Source organism: Eptesicus fuscus, chromosome 17 (genome assembly GCF_027574615.1).
Source record: "Eptesicus fuscus isolate TK198812 chromosome 17, DD_ASM_mEF_20220401, whole genome shotgun sequence".
NCBI lineage: Eukaryota > Metazoa > Chordata > Mammalia > Chiroptera > Vespertilionidae > Eptesicus > Eptesicus fuscus.
In genome coordinates this window covers 24,329,251-24,346,245 of record NC_072489.1, presented here as the reverse complement: position 1 = coordinate 24,346,245, position 16,995 = coordinate 24,329,251, and the positions used below count along the sequence as shown (strand labels likewise).

Genomic DNA, 16,995 nt, shown 5'->3' with positions numbered 1-16,995 from the left:
TGTAGTTAAGGCCTATGATGGTTTCCTTTGTATTAAACACATAAGAACAAATTTAACTTGTCATTATCACCTAAACAGTATCATATAGCAACTATATACATAGCATTACACTGCACTAGGTATTATAAGTAATCTAGAGATAAAGTATACAGGATGTGAGATACGGCATTAAATGTATATAATGTACAGGTATGTATTTTTTCTGGGGAGAGAGAAACTAAACTGTCATCAGATATTAAAAAGGATTACTGATCTAAAAAACATTAAGAACTGTACTAAAACAGTTCTTACTCATATCTTACTAATTTTTATATAACTTACTCATTTTCATATCCTTTGTGGCAAGCATAAAGAATGGATTTTATTAGGTGCTCAATAACTATCTGAGGAATGAAGAAAGTGAAACAAAATAGCAATGATGTTTTTCAGAAAGCAAGAAAAAACTGAAGGTGGTAATCTAAAATCATGCAAATTCTTAATTTTGTTCATAATTTGTGCATTGATGTCATATACTGCCATTTGAAATGTGTATCAAACATTACATCAAAACTTGGTTCAAACATTTTAAATATATATATATATTATTGATTTTTACAGAGAGGAAGGGAGAGGGACAGAGAGCTAGAAACATCGATGAGAGAGGAACATAGATCAGCTACCTCCCGCACACCCCCCCCACTGGGAATGTGCCGGCAACCAAGGCACATGCCTCTGACTGGAATCGAACCCGGGATCCTTCAGTCTGCAGGCCAACGCTCTATCAACTGAGCCAAACCAGTCAGGGCGGTTCAAACATTTTTATTTGAGAATTATATAATAGAGTTTGTCATTCAAGACTAGATGAACTAAGTTAAAAATAAATAGTCTATGGGTAAACATTAAAGGCAAAAACATCTATACTTTTCGTCAGTTCAAGAAAAAATGCTTAAAAAAAAAAGAAAAAAAAAAGAAAAAATGCTTATATTACCCTTTAATAGCAGATATGAAATCTAGTAAGTAGACTAAAATAGAAGTGTCAAAAAAGGAGGTACCAAACTATGTAAATACAATGGCTTTTTAAAGTCTGCTGACTGATAAAAAAATCAGTGCTTTCCTAAATTCATATAAATCTTGTCAAAAATAAGAATTCAGAAACAATCAATCTGGTAATCTTTTTATATCTTACTTCTGCTCCAAATGTGTTAAGTACTATCCCCCCCTTTTTTTCTATTTCTAAGAAGAGAACCATTTTGCCTCTTTAGTTTCAGTTCCTCTTAAGAGTGTGCACTAAAATCAGCTTAAAATACTCACTTGTCCATGTTTCCAACACTCTTTGAAAAGCTTCCAATTATTAGTATTTTTATAATCCTTAAGCCAAAGAATATGCTTTTCACAGATCCAAGAATGTGGTATATCACTGTACAATTTGTTTTCATCCATGGCAGATTTTCTGCTTTCTTTAGGCTCTTCTTTAAGGTCTGGTTTTACATTTATCTTAGCGGCTTTATTTGGTGGAATTTTGTTTTCAACAACTGAAGCAATTATGTCATCAAGAATGTTTGGCATGGTCCTTCCACTTTTACCACTCTATAGGGGGGAAAATTATATTTTGAGAAGAAATGCAAACAGTTTTAAATTCACTTTTTTAAATTTTTTACTCTTCACCAAAGGACCTACTTAGAGGGAGACGGGGAGGGGGAGAAAGAGAGAGAGAGAAAAGGAGAGAAAGACATTGATGTGAGAGAGAAACATTGATCAGTTGCCTTTCATAAGTGCCCCAACTGGCAACCTTTCGGTGCACAGGATGACGCTAACCAACTGAGCAATTCCAGACAGACTAAACTTTCATTTTGATTTACTAACATAGCAAACAACTCACACACATAATTTATTTGTCCTCAAGAATATGTACATGCCATTGAATATGGATCTGTAGTCCTTACACTGTTCCTGCCCTTAGAGGTGGGAACCAGAATTTTGGTGGTCTCCCTGTGAGGCCAAGTCTGCAGCAACTTCAAGTGTGGCTTTCCTACTTCTTATATTGTTTTAGGATTGGGGCAGAGGGCACAAAGAGGTAGAATTTCCAATATACTTTTAATGGCCACTAAAAATGTATGCCTATCTATACAGTTATCTGTATTTTTCTCTGGAGAATAACAAAAGCAAAATTTATTTTTGAATATTTTATTTTAACTAACCAAACATTTACCTCCATGTTCTCCCCTCTCCCCTCATTAGATATATGGTTTTCAAATTCTGCAGGAGTATCTTAGGGCTCCTTCTGGCATCAAAATGCTACTTGTCCAATCTTATTCATTCACCTTGGAAAAACCAAAATCTCCAGCTTTCAAGTTATGAGTTATAATGCAAACAGGAACATGCCAAATAATTTGGTGTATCTGATCTGACTCTATTTACTATGTAGTTCAAAGCTGAGTCTCCAAATCATCTAAACTTAAGGCCCATATAAAGGTAAAAAATCTGGCATCTCACTCACTGGGGTTCCCATCGAATATACTGGTGCAAAGGCAATGCCAGCATCTGTAGAACCCACACGTAGCTTGCCAGCTGTTGTGGTCAGTAAATCCCGTAAGGTTGAGCCTTGTTCATTATTCTGGGACACTGGAGGTGATGTTCTGCTATTTGGAGAATCAGGACTGTCTTGTTCTCTCTCTTCTTTAATTTGCTTTTCAAGGGCAAATTCTTTATTTTCTGAAATAAAACATTTTATAAAATTAAGCATGCTGCTAAAGTACAGACAAAACTGGCACTCTGTATTTTATAGTGAGACATAAAAACTATACACTAGTGATTTATTCACCTCAACACACACCAAAGGATGGGCCAGATCCTTCAAAATGAAGTCAAACGGTTTGAATATGAAAAGGCCTTCCTCAAAATCTTAGACATGAGTTTATACTTGCCACAAATGAGAACACTATAGCTAAGACACGAAGAAGGACTAGGTATACCAGTTAATAATGCGGATTTTTTTTCAATAGATGGAGTTACACATATGTTGATATATATGCGATTTGATATGTAAGCTATTTTGTTGTATTGACAGCAAGCTTCAAAACTTCGTATGTCAAGTTTTCTGAAGTGTTATCATAGATATTTTTACGCCTAAAAATGTTGAATTTCGTGCCAAAAGAAAAGCATTTGCTAGAAGTCGTAATTCATTATTTTGAAGAAAAGTGCTGCTGAATACTTCGGGAAGCTTATGGTGAACATGCTGCATCTCAAGATACTTGTGAACGCTGGTATAAACGCTTTAAAAGTGATGATTTCGTAAGATATGTACACATATAATACCTCAATAAAAATATTTAAAAAAAAAAAAAAGTGATGATTTCGATGTGAAAGACAAAGAACGTCCAGGTCAACCGAAAAAGTTTGAAGACCAACAATTACAAGCATTATTGGATGAAGAAACGTGTCAAACTCAAAAACAACTTGGCAGAAAGATTAAACGTTGCTCAGCAAACAATTTCTGATCGCTTACAAGCAATGGGAAAGATTTTAAAGGAAGGAGAATGGGTGCCACATCAACTGGACAAAAGACAAATGGAAAACCGAAAAGTCATCAGTAAAATGTTGCTTCAACGGCACAAAAGAAAGTCTTTTTTGCATTGAATTGTGACTGGAGATGAAACGTGGATTTATTTTGAGAATCCCAAACGCACAAAATCACGGGTTGATCCAGGTCAACAACCACCAACATCGACTGCAAGGCCAAATCGCTTTGGAAAGACAATGCTCTGCGTTTGGTGGGATCAGGAAGGTATGGTGTATTATGAGCTTCTAAAACCAGGTGAAACCGTTAATACTGATCGCTACCAACAACAAATAATCAATTTGAACCACACTTTGATCATGAAACAACCAGAATGTTCCAGAAGACACGGCAAAGTAATTTTGCTTCATGATGACACACCATCACACACTTCAAAAACAGTTAAAGACATGTTAAAAGATCTTGCCTGGGAAGTATTAACCCACCCTCTGTATTCACCAGACCTTGCTCCTTCAGATTACCACTTGTTCTGATTGATGGCACATGTACTTTCTGAGCAGCACTTCAAAACGTACGGAGAAGTGGAAAATTGGGTCTCTGAATGGTTTGCCTCAGAACAAGTAAAGTTCTATTGGGACGGTATCCACAAATTACCTGAAAGATGGGGAAATGTGTAGCTAGCGATGGACATTACTTTGAATAAAGCACTTTTGATGTTTCTCTTGAAATTACCGTGTATTCTTTGATCACAAAATCCGCATTATTAACCGGTACACCTGGTATATGTGAGTAACAAATCTACTGCCCTAGAGGCTTTATTGATATGCTCATCCCAGAAATGATTCTGCAACTAATTTTGATGCAATCACAGGGAAGTGAGTTCCTAATAAGAGAAGACAAAGGTTTTACTGAAGCTAAGCCATCATGGGAAAAAAAGACACAAGTAAATGGTTTTATGTGAAAAGTACATTAATGTATAAAAGTACACTATTGGTTATAATACTCTATTATACAGCTGACCCTTGAACAACATAGCTAGGGGTGCCCACAATACCCCGTGCAGTCAAAAATCCACATATAACTTTTGACTTCCTCAAACTTATCCTTTGATACCTGTGGAAGATTGGTCCCAGGACACCCCCAACCCACCATGGATACCAAAATCCATGGATGCTCAAGTCTCCAATATAAAATAGTGTAGATTAATGCATATAGTTGGCACTCCACATCCACGGACTCCCAATCGTGAATCATAAACAGTACAGGTATTTATGGAAAAAAATCCACATGTAAGTGTACCCACATGGTTCAAATTCATATTGATCAAGGGTCATTGTATACTTATATAATTAATGACATTTACCTTTTTTTTCCTCTCTGGACTTTTGTTCTGCAAGATCTGCTAACCAGTGTAGTGGTGACTGGGATTCTGGGGGACTTAACTTGCTGTCTGTGCTTACATCACTCCCTGGACTGCTGCTGCCATTACCCTCAGACTTCTGAGGAGTATTTTGCTGCTGAGACTCAGGCATGCACAGAGAAATTTTATTACTGTGATTAAGAACATTCTGTAAAACCTGTAAGAATCGAACAGCAGAATTTTAAAAATTCTATCTCTTCAATTAATCACAGTTAAAAGGAGTCAGATTTTATAGTAACACAGAAACAATTTTAAAAATATGTCTTAAATTGAATATAAAGTATCAAAGCTAATTAATTAACCATGCGTTTTATTTAAATAATTAGAAATTTATACTCACTTGAGACACACCATTCATTGTAGGAAAATTACCAACTTGTATATTCTGTTTGTTAGTACAATGACAATGGGATTTAATACCATACTTTTCTCTAAGAGTGTGCATCACATCTAGAAGATCTGTCAAAACTACAAAATATAATAGTGGTTAATTAAAAAGTTACAACTAATGTTAAAAAATTATAAAATTTTTTTCCTTTTTTTTTTTTTTGGTGCCATTTAACTTTTATTTTTTTCTTGAATTCTCCTATCTAGTACAGGTTTGATCATTAAACCAAATTCAGGTTCTCCATTCTTTTCTCTCTTATCTCTATTATTAAAAATTCAGTGTTCAAAAGAAGTAGAATAACTTTTCATTATAAATCTAATAAATGTTTCATTAAACTCTAGATTTGCCCTTCTAAAAAATAGTTCATCTGTGGTTTACTTAGTCATGAGGCTGGGCTTATTAGCTTTATTAAATGGAGAATTCTAAGAACACAGCACAAACAATTTAAGATGAAATAAACACTATCCCGTTCTGGCCGGTTTGGCTCTGGACAGCATTGTGGACTGAAGGGTCACGGGTTTGATTCCCAGTCAAGGGCACATACTTCAGTTGTGGGCTCAATCCCTGGCCTCATTGGGGTGCGTGTAGGAGGCAACCAAGGGATGTGTCTCTCTCACATTACTATTTCTCTCTCTCCCTTTCCCTTCCACTCTCCTTAAAAATCAATGGAAAAATATCCTCCATTGAGAAATAACAAAAACAAAAAAACACATTACCTCTCCATTCCATTTTACTCCTACATATGCCCAAATAATCTTGAGCAACTAAGTGCTATTACACTAAGTAAATAATGTATATTTATACTTACCAGAACTGGGTATAATTTGAGTTGGCATTAAATGTTTGTGATCATGAGGCTGTCCCTTCACACACTTTATCCAAGCATATAGTTCTTTATCTGTAAGATCACAACATATGTACTCTTATATCCTCACGGTTATACAAGTATAGAATTGATGGCTTATATATAAAGACCTTAACAATTATATAAATGTCAATGGTAGGATTCAAATGTATGGTTCTTTAAAAAAAGAATAAAAAGATAATTCCACCATTCGAAGAATTTTACAAAAATAGGATATAAAACTGATGTTAGCCTTTTCTAAAATGACCATTCTTTATTATCATTAATGTATTAGTTACCTTTTTCTACCCTGTCTGATTCTACCTTCTCTGTAGCTAATCTCCTTTGATCACTTGTTTTCTGTGCCAAACATGGCTTTTGCCCAATCTTAGTACATTAGACGGATATACGTTCATCACTCACTAACTCATTTTTCTTTTATGCTTCAAAGACATGGAGAGAAACCATCATGAAACATGTGAAAAAGCCATTACTTGACAGATAGCTACAGAAGAAAAACTGTGATGTCCTAAATTACAGTGCACCAGAGAGTAAGATAAAGAGACAAGTAATTAATGAGTTAATAGCTGTGCGCCAACTGACAGACTGCTCACATTCTGAATATAGTTGGAGCTTTGCATCAATTTCTCTACTGATCATCAGCTGCCACTGCCTCCTGCTTATGTATGAATTTTCAGAACTGTTGCCAGTAACCAATCAAAAGGAGTAACTATTTCTTCTTTACAAACCATGCACTTACCCTAAACTGTCCCCCGGTTCATCTTCCCATGGTTGGGGCGCGTGCAGGAGGCAACCAATCGATGGGTTTTTCTCACATCGATATTGCTCTCTGTCTTTCCCTCTCTCTTCCACTCTCTAAAAATCAGTGGAAAAATATCCTCAGGGGAGAATTTAAAAAATAGTAACAAAATAATTTTTAAAAATGCTTAAAAAAATCTGGTCATTAGTAAACTGTGGTTACTCCTTTTAAAAACTTCCTAATGTAATATGGAAGATTGGAAAAACACCCCACACATATCTAATTTCTAGAGAAAACATTATAAAAAATTTAACTTAAAGAGATCAACCAATGAACCTGTATGCATATATGTATAACCCATGGAAATGGAAAATGGGGTGGTAAGGGCTTGGGGGTGGGGGAGAGGATGGGAGGGGCTGGATGAGGTTAATGAAGAAAAAAGGAGGACCTATGTAATACTTTCAACAATAAAGATTTAAAAATTTTTTTTTAAATTTATATGAAGTTATGAACCGACCTCTAGAACTCTTCCTTTCCTTTGCCTTGTAACAATCTAAGCAAACCACAAATCCACACTTTTGGCAGACCCAATGAATGTTAAACAATGTTGCTTCACATGCATCACACATCTCTCGGACTCCTCGCACTGCTCTTTTCCAGGCAATTTTGGCTGAAATGAAGAGAAATAAAAATATAAGGTAAACATACTCTTTTTCATGCAATTTTTGCTGAAATACACAAAAACAAAAATATGAAGGCAAATCAAGAACTTTGAAGAATATACAAGGTCCCAAAAACTGTATACAAACTTTACAGCTGATAGCTCAATTGATGTTTCTTTCTTTTCAGATTTAACCCATTGGAATTAATAATTCAATATGTGCATATGTTTTTTGGGGGAAACCCTATATTAAAAATCAAAGGCAGATTCTTTTTAAAACATGTTTTTATTGATTTTAGAGGGAGAGGCAGATAGAGAAACATCAATTGGTTGCGCCTCCCATATGCACCCCGGCCGGGAGCAAACCCCCAACCTGGGTATGTGCCCTGACAGAGAATCAATTGGCTACCTTTCAGTGCATGGGACATGGGATGATGCTCAATTAACTGTGATGCACAAGCCACACTGGCCAGGCAATAGCAGATTTCTTGAAGTAACTAGTAATTAATCTTGACACTTCTGACATTTTGTAGTACAAAATTTTTTGTTGTGGAGGATTATCTAGTGCAGTGGTCGCCAACCTTTCGGACCTCACGGACCACCAGTGGTCTGCGGACCACTGGTTGGCAACCGCTGATCTAGTGCACTGTAGGATGTGTAGTGGCACTGTGGCCAATACCCTTATGTACTAGTACTCTCTAACCCCAGTACTTTTCAGTTACTGAACCAAAAATGTCTCCTGGGGAGTTGCGGGGGGGGGGGGGGGCGGGGGGGAGGGGGGGGTATGTGGGAGGGGGGAGGCGCCAAACCACTGATTTAAAGGAAGCCAAAGAAGCTAACATTTAGAGAGCTCTTAGTATTTTAGGTACTTTACATAAGTAAACACAATTAACCTGTCAACTTTCTAAACAAATCTATAAAGAAGTTATCATTCCTGTTTTATAGTCATACAGTTAAGCAGGGAGTAAAGTTGAGTTTTAAATATACATCTAACTCTAAAGATTATGATGAACCACACTAGATTAAAAACTTAAATAACTGGGATGGATTATGTTTTCATTTGGCAAATGCTGTAATTTCCCAATTTTGCATCCAAACTGTCTTTGTCATGCTAAACTATGTCATAATGGCAGAAACAGTAAAATGCTATTGTGATTTCACAAACTGCTAATCCATTCATTTCAACCTTAATTGGAAAATATCTTTTTAAAAAAATATATATTTTTATTGATTTCAAAGAGGAAGGGAGGAGGAGAGAGAGAAACAACAACGATGAGAGAGAATCATTGATCAGCTGCCTCCTGCATATTTATCTCCTACAGGGGATTGAGCCCGCAGCCCAAGCATGTGCCCTGACCGCAAATCAAACTTGGGACCTCCTGGTTCCTTGGTTGATGCTCAACCACTGAGCCACACCAGCCAGACTAGAAAATATCTTTTACCCTAAGTATGTATAGGTGCACTTGTACATAAAAAGTATTATTATCAAAATTAAAAGTCAACAAGACTAGGCAGGATTAGGGACTTCTCCCAAATAAAACATACTTCAAATTCTTAAAATCAAATTTATACAATTTCATGTTCTAAGTATATAATTTCCTTACCATCCTTTTTCACCCAGGACAAAGCTGTTTTTTCAGATGTTACTAATTGACAGAACTTATCACCTATTATATCCAAGATGTATTTAGAAGTTTCTATGTCTAGTTCATCATCTTCATAATTTTCATGTGTCCATAAACTCATAGCTTCATCATCATATTGGTCAGGAGAAGAGAAACCATCTATTCGAACAACTCCATTTTTACTAAATGACAATCTGAAATATTAAAACATAAAAGAATTATTCACCAAGATAGAAGTCCAGTTATTTTAAAGTTGTACATTTATAATAAATTTATATTTTTATATTAAACTAGAGGCCTGGTGCATGAAATTCGTGCATGGGTTGGGGTGGGGTGGTGTCCCTCAGCCCAGCCTGTACCCTCTCCAATCTGGGACCCCTTGGGGGATGTTCAACTGCTGGTTTAGGCCCGATCCCGGAGATCAGGTCTAAACTGGCAGTCAGACATTCCTCTCACAATCCAGGACTGATGGCTCCTAACCACTCGCCTGCCTGATTGCCCCTAACCACTCTGCCTGCCAGCCTGATAGCCCCCTAACCGCTCCCCTGCCAGCATGATCATCCCCAACTGCCCTCCCCTGCTGGCCCGATCGCCCCCAACTGCCTTCCCCTGCAGGGCTGAGGGGAATGGGGGACTCCAGCTGGATGAGGCAGGGCTGAGGGAACTGGGGGACTGACGCTGGATGAGGCGGGGCTGAGGGGACTGGGCGCCACCCATCTTGTGGCTGTGGGCACTGCCATCTTGTGAGGGCAACAGTCCATTATCATATTCCCTCTTTATTGGCTGTGGGCACCGCCCTCTTTGTGAGGGCGTGATGGTCAATTAGCATATCCCATCTTTATTATAGTATATTTACAATTTAAGAAGAAAACACGGTAGTTCACATACACACACACTTTAATTATTAATTAAATTTAACCAACTTAGATGATTTCCATAGTGTTATACAAATGGCAATGATAAGGAGTACCAATTTTAGGTTATTTCAAGTAAGATTTCCCCTATTACTCTACTTAACTACTTAACTCTAATAAAAGGAAAACTATGTCCAAGTATTTGATGAGAAAAAGATTTAAAATGTTAGCTAAATGCTTCCTAGAGCACTGCTGTTATTTTATACAAGATCTAAATCAGGAACCTGTAAAGTTGACAATGCTAGAAATCACTTAAGACTTTCACTTGGAGGATTAAAAAAAAAAAGCCAAGTACCTACACAGGGTGGGACAAAAATAGGTTCAGTTGTGAGTGCACTTAACACTATTCTTGTACTAACTATTGTATTATTTTCCATACAACTACCTGTAAACCTACTTTTACCCCACCATGTACATATTTTTCATTAATTAAAATGACAATTTATTAACCAGATTTCGAGGAACAAGGGTGCAACTCTTAATAAGTTTATTAGGAACCCATTAGTGTGTTCACTGACTTTTAGCTTCTGACACCCAATTAATGTAACTACTGTAACTACTCAGTACAGAGAAGTTTAGGGTAAATGGGAGGCAAAATTGGCTTTTCTTATAGCTGGTGGGGATTATTCAATTATCTTTGTAATTAGTCGCAAACATGGGATACTGAAAGTTCATTACAAGCCATTCTGTACTTTTCAAATGGATACAAACGTCTTTACTTCTTTCTCACATTCCTTTCTTATCTTACTCTTTTTCCTTTTGAAAAGCCAAATATCTCCCTTTGTTTTAACCCATCATCTTATTTCAGCTTGATATTATTATATTTACCTGTATACTACTTTCCTTCAAACTTTCTAAGACTTTATCTCTTCAAACCACTTTCCTTTGATTCCTTTTTTATACTTTCGTGTGTATTATCATCTATAACTATTTTGGGGAGATTTATTGGCTAGAAAGACCATGAAGTAAAGAACTAAGAAATAAAACCTGTCTTCCTACAAATACATACCTTAGGGATCTCTACTGAGCTACCAGCACAGAATATTTGCCAAAGCAAAGTATCTCCTAATTTCTTAGGAAGATGATGCTAATGATTAGGAAAATAACTGCAGCTAACATTAGTAGAGTATATCATATGTGCTTGGCATTCCACTAATGATTTTGTGTATTTTACATAATCTTCATGAAACCCCTCTGAGGTAGGATACCACTATCATTCATATTATGCAGATGAGTCAGGCTTAGCTATAGTCCTACCTACCACTATAAATCATACAGAAAATAAGGAAAGATTCCAGAATCTGAGACATTAGTCTCTACTTGCTGGGGTAAACCAGCTATTCTTCATTCACCTCTTACAAATTTACTTGTGAGATTCAGTATTAAGGTATTACTGGTAATGTTAATATTACCGTTATATATAGTTTAGCTATATAGTAATGTAATATTACAGATTAATAGCAACTATATCAGGTGTACCGGTTAATAATGCAGATTTTGTGATCAAAGAATACACGGTAATTTCAAGAGAAACACCAAAAGTGTTTATTATTCAAAGTAATGTCCATCGCTAGCTACACATTTCCCCATCTTTCAGGTAATTTGTGGATACTGTCCCAATAGAACTTTACTTGTTCTGAGGCAAACCATTCAGAGACCCAATTTTCCACTTCTCCATACGTTTTGAAGTGCTGCTCAGAAAGTACATGTGCCATCAATCAGAACAAGTGGTAATCTGAAGGAGCAAGGTCTGGTGAATACAGAGGGTGGGTTAATACTTCCCAGGCAAGATCTTTTAACGTGTCTTTAACTGGTTTTGAAGTGTGTGATGGTGCGTCATCATGAAGCAAAATTACTTTGCCGTGTCTTCTGGAACATTCTGGTTGTTTCATGATCAAAGTGTGGTTCAAATTGATTATTTGTTGTTGGTAGCGATCAGTATTAACGGTTTCACCTGGTTTTAGAAGCTCATAATACACCACACTTTCCTGATCCCACCAAACGCAGAGCATTGTCTTCTTTCCAAAGCGATTTGGCCTTGCAGTCGATGTTGGTGGTTGTTGACCTGGATCAACCCATGATTTTGTGCGTTTGGGATTCTCAAAATAAATCCACGTTTCATCTTGTCACAATTCAATGCAAAAAGACTTTCTTTTGTGCCGTTGAAGCAACATTTTACTGATGACTTTTCGGTTTTCCATTTGTCTTTTGTCCAGTTGATGTGGCACCCATTCTCCTTCCTTTAAAATCTTTCCCATTGCTTGTAAGCGATCAGAAATTGCTGAGCAACGTTTTCGGCTTTCCATTTGTCTTTTGTTCAGTTGACGTGGCAGCCATTTTCCTTCCTTTAAAATCTTTCCCATTGCTTGTTAGCGATCAGAAATTGTTTGCTGAGCAACATTTAATCTTTCTGCCAAGTTGTTTTGAGTTTGACAAGCATCTTCATCCAATAATGCAATTGTTGGTCTTCAAACTTTTTCAGTTGACCTGGATGTTCTTTTGTCTTTCACATTGAAATCACTTTTAAAGCGTTTAAACCAGCACTCACAGATATCTTGAGATGGAGCATGTTCACCATAAGCTTCCTGAAGTATATGATAACTTTCAGCAGCACTTTTCTTCAAAATAATGAATTAAAACTTTCCACAAATGCTCTTTTTTTGGCACAAAATTTGACATTTTTACATTTTTAAGCGCAAAAATATCTATGATGTTAACACCTTCAGAAAATTTGACATGAAGTTTTGAAGCTTGCTGTCAATACAACAAAATAGCATACATATCAAATTGCATATATCAACATAAGTATAACTCCATCTATTGAAAAAAATCCACATTATTAACAGGTTCACCTGGTAAGTTGTTTTTATATTTACACTACAAAACTTGGAAATGATACTAATAATTCCTTTCTGTCATATTACAACTTATAATTTTATAGCTACATATGTTTAACAAGATAAAGGTATAGGTATTCCAATATAATGCACTGACTTTAATGTCTACATTATTTACCTAGATTTACACACTATTGTGATTGTTAGCTAATGAACAGATATAAATGCGACATTGTTTTGGCCAGAGTATATACTAGTAAATGTTTAAAAAATCTTTATATCACATAAACGGTTTCCTATCACTTTCCAGAAAAAAAATACTAAACATTTCTCATTAGGGAAGAATAAATCTGTCAGTAGCAAAAGGCCATGAATACATATAGCAATGTAAATATGAATTTAGTCCTATAATTAGCCATTGTTAAATTCAGTACTAAATAAGTTTGATATCCTCCTATATAATAAAAGGCTAATATGCAAATCGACTGAACGGCTGGTTGCTATGACGTGCACTGACCACCAGGGGGAGTGCCACTCAGCCAGAAGCCCTGAGCCAGGGTCACGGCTGGTGAGCGCAGCGGCGGTGGTGGGAGCCTCTCTTGTCTCTGCTTCAGGTGGGCAGTAAGGAGTGAGGGGTCCCGGACTGTGGGACGGCATAGGCTGGGCTGAGGGACCCCCCCCAAAGTGTACGAATTTCGTGCACCGGGCCTCTAGTTCTTCTATAATGTTTCAGGAATAAGGCGGCTCCTGTCTCCAAATGGGATCCTCCGAATGCATAATTTCCAATATCCAATAAACATACTTCCCCACAATTACATATTTTTTCACTTACCGTCTAAAGTAGTAAAATCTACAAAACACTGGTGAATGGGTTGGTTCTTCTTCTTTTTTACTCCGAATAAGTCTACATTCTCGGCACTTTTGCAAATTAGGCCCTATCTCACAGCAGGAGTCATCCTGTAAAAAGGATTCCCCAGTTTGCTTCAGCTTCTTGACTTTACGCCAGTCTTTTAATACTGAACGAGGGATGCCAGCTGTAAAACCAGTAGAAAAGTATTAGCAAGATTATACTTTAGAAAAGTATACTCCTTTAAGATTCAAGTCAATTATACAATTGTGACAATATATTAAGATTGTAGAAAAGCAAAGAGATTACAGTTACACTCTTAATAGCTAAAAAGTCCAGAGCAACACTTTATATTTATTTGGTTAGTCTTCTACTAACCAAATGAATTCTTCTGCCAGTATACTCTAAATGCAGATCCTGAGTAAATCTTCTAGCTGATTCGTAAAGCTAAAAAAAAGAGTACTTCTACACAAAATATTTGGCACATGGAGAAGGAAGCTCCTTCAAGATCCACATGAAGAACTTAAAGACTAAAGGTTAATACTTTTAGAAACAACAGGCTAGTTTCCAGCATATTCAAGTTTTTGTGTGGTTTATTTTTAAAATCCTCACCCAAGGATATTTTTTTCCATTGATTTTTGGGGAAAGTAGAAGGGAGTGAGGAGGGGAGAGAGAGAGACATCTACATGAGAGAGACACATCAGTTGGTTGTCTCCCGCATGCGCCCCTACCGAGGCTGGGAAACCTGCAACCCAGGTCCATGCCTTTGACCAGGAATCAAACCCACGACCCTTCAGTCCACAGGTCAATGCTCTAACCACTGAACCAAACCAGCCAGGGCAACATACTTAATTTTTGCAGTAATCTGATTCTCGAAAGTGTGGTTCATTAAGTCAAGAAACTGGTGATTTTATAACACCAATATTTAGGAGAAGAGGCACTAAGTTATTCTTCCTAATAGCTCTCCCCTTATTATAAGGTCCTCCATTTGTTATCAATGTATTGGTGAATCTTGTAGAAAAAGAAAAAAGAGTTGAAAGGGAAAAAGCCAACATTAACTTAGCTATCTTTTTTTCATGACAGAAAAAAAAGGGTACCACAACCCCAAAGAAAAATAAAACTGCAGAAAATTCATATTATAATATATATTGTTGTTCCGTCATTTTTATTAACTTGAACCTAATTGTTGTAATAAACACTGGCTCAAGTAATCAATCATCTGTAGAGTAAGAAGAACTCAAAACATTATACACTAATTAAAGCCTGCCTACTTGCCTATTAATTTTTTTTTATTTTTTAAATATTTTTTATTGATTTTTTACAGAGAGGAAGGGAGAGGGATAGAGAGCCAGAAACATCGATGAGAGAGAAACATCGATCAGCCGCCTCCTGCACACCCCGCACTGGGGATGTGCCCGCAACCAAGGTACATGCCCTTGACCGGAATCGAACCTGGGACCCTTCAGTCCGCAGGCTGACGCTCTATCCACTGAGCCAAACCGGTTTCGGCTGCCTATTAAATTTTTACAAATCTATTAACTTAATGGCAACCTATGTTGGGACAAGCAATATTTGTTGACTCTTACGTGTTTTTACTGCCCATATGTATAATGTATCTATACATCAGACATGAGATTTACATAGCTTACTATTTCTATCATAGTAAAGGAATATATTTGATTTCCTATTCTTATGCTTTCTAATCATGCCTATTTTGTGAATCAAAGGCAGTACAACTATTCTGAGACTATATACTTCTTGCAGAAACCTTTAACAGAACTCTGGTCCTGAGTTCCCACTATTGCTTACCTGTTAACCTTTATGTAGGCAGTACAAAGCAAGACCACACATCTTAAAATAGGAAGTATTGTGTTTAAACTCCAGGGCGGCACATTTAAAATCAGCATGTCAGTAAGCACTTCTACGATTGATACCAGATTCTTTACAAGTTCTCCTCTTTTCTGCCTCTAATTTAGAGCAAGGAGCAACTTGACTTAAAACACTAGAAAGAGAAATGCATATGTGTGCACATATACCACTCATGGAATAAAATGTTTTCCAGAGGCTTGTATAAAAGGTTTTTTATTTCTTCCATTGTGTATAAGAAAGATTTGTCCTATGGACTGTATAAATATTCAGAGCTTTCAGAAGTCAGAATGAACAACAGAAATGGTACATTGTCAACAAATTTTTATTTGGTACACTTGCTTCCAAACACTTACTTTTTTGGTTTTTTTTACTTATTACATTAGAATAAATTAAGTGCAATCTACTTTTATTTTGACTGGAAAATAACTATTAACCAATATGCTTTCTTTTTGTTGTTAATCCTCACCAGAGTATATTTTTTCCATTGATTTTTTTTTTTTTTTTTTTTTAGAGAGTAGAAGGAGCGAGAGGGAGATATATATATATATATATATATATATATGTATATATATATATATATAGATATATAGAGAGAGAGAGAGAGAACAACATCCATGCCAGAGAGACACATTGATTGGTTGTCTCCTGCACATGCCCTGACCAGGAAATCAAAACCTTCGACCCTTTGGCATGCAGGCTGACACTCTAACCTCTTAGCCACACCGGCCAGGGCCCAATATGCTTTTACATTTCAAATAATGGAACAGTTCAGAGTATGGATAATCATACCTTTGTGAACAATTTAAATAGTATTATAATAAAAAGCCAGACATTTCCAATCAAATCTCTATTCTTTGAAACAAATAAACAATAAGTGTTGTTGTTTTTAAATGAATTATAAAGACACAAAGATCCAGATCATAAGAACAGTTTTTTTGGTATTATAATTTTGATTATACTTAAGCCATTGATTTTGTTTATCACAGGACTTAGATATATTTAAATTTGATGGGCAATTTCAGTTCATAAAATTGTTGTGTTTAAAGATACATTATCTACTCAGGTTGAGAAATTAGATTTATAAACTCCCAATTTAGGAACTTTTCTAGATAGCCCAGAACAATAGCAAGTCAACTCTGCCCATAATTAAAAGATGTCATTTAACAGTCATATAATTTTATTTTGGACTTGGGAATAAATGGGACTTAACATAGCCTCTATGATTAATTTCACTAAGCATAACAAGTCCGGGTGGAGAGAATGCTGATTCCAGCCTTTGTCTTAGAATTCTTATATAGGAAACAAGTACATTCAATCTTAAAATGAAACCAGAA

At 36.3% G+C, this 16,995-nt stretch overlaps 1 protein-coding gene across 3 annotated transcripts in view; it reads right to left on the bottom strand.

Moving 5' to 3' along the window:
• JMJD1C (jumonji domain containing 1C) overlaps nt 1-16,995 on the bottom strand; it is a 247,142-nt gene that overhangs the window by 18,530 nt on the left and 211,617 nt on the right. For all 3 annotated transcript variants that reach the window (XM_054729260.1, XM_028151471.2, XM_028151484.2), the window contains 8 exons: nt 13,778-13,979; nt 9,174-9,388; nt 7,426-7,578; nt 6,113-6,202; nt 5,257-5,384; nt 4,860-5,073; nt 2,477-2,691; nt 1,291-1,566 (listed from right to left, as the gene is read on the bottom strand). In XM_054729260.1, coding sequence (XP_054585235.1) covers nt 1,291-1,566; nt 2,477-2,691; nt 4,860-5,073; nt 5,257-5,384; nt 6,113-6,202; nt 7,426-7,578; nt 9,174-9,388; nt 13,778-13,979 — 1,493 coding nt within the window. The remainder of the gene's footprint in view (nt 1-1,290; nt 1,567-2,476; nt 2,692-4,859; nt 5,074-5,256; nt 5,385-6,112; nt 6,203-7,425; nt 7,579-9,173; nt 9,389-13,777; nt 13,980-16,995) is intronic.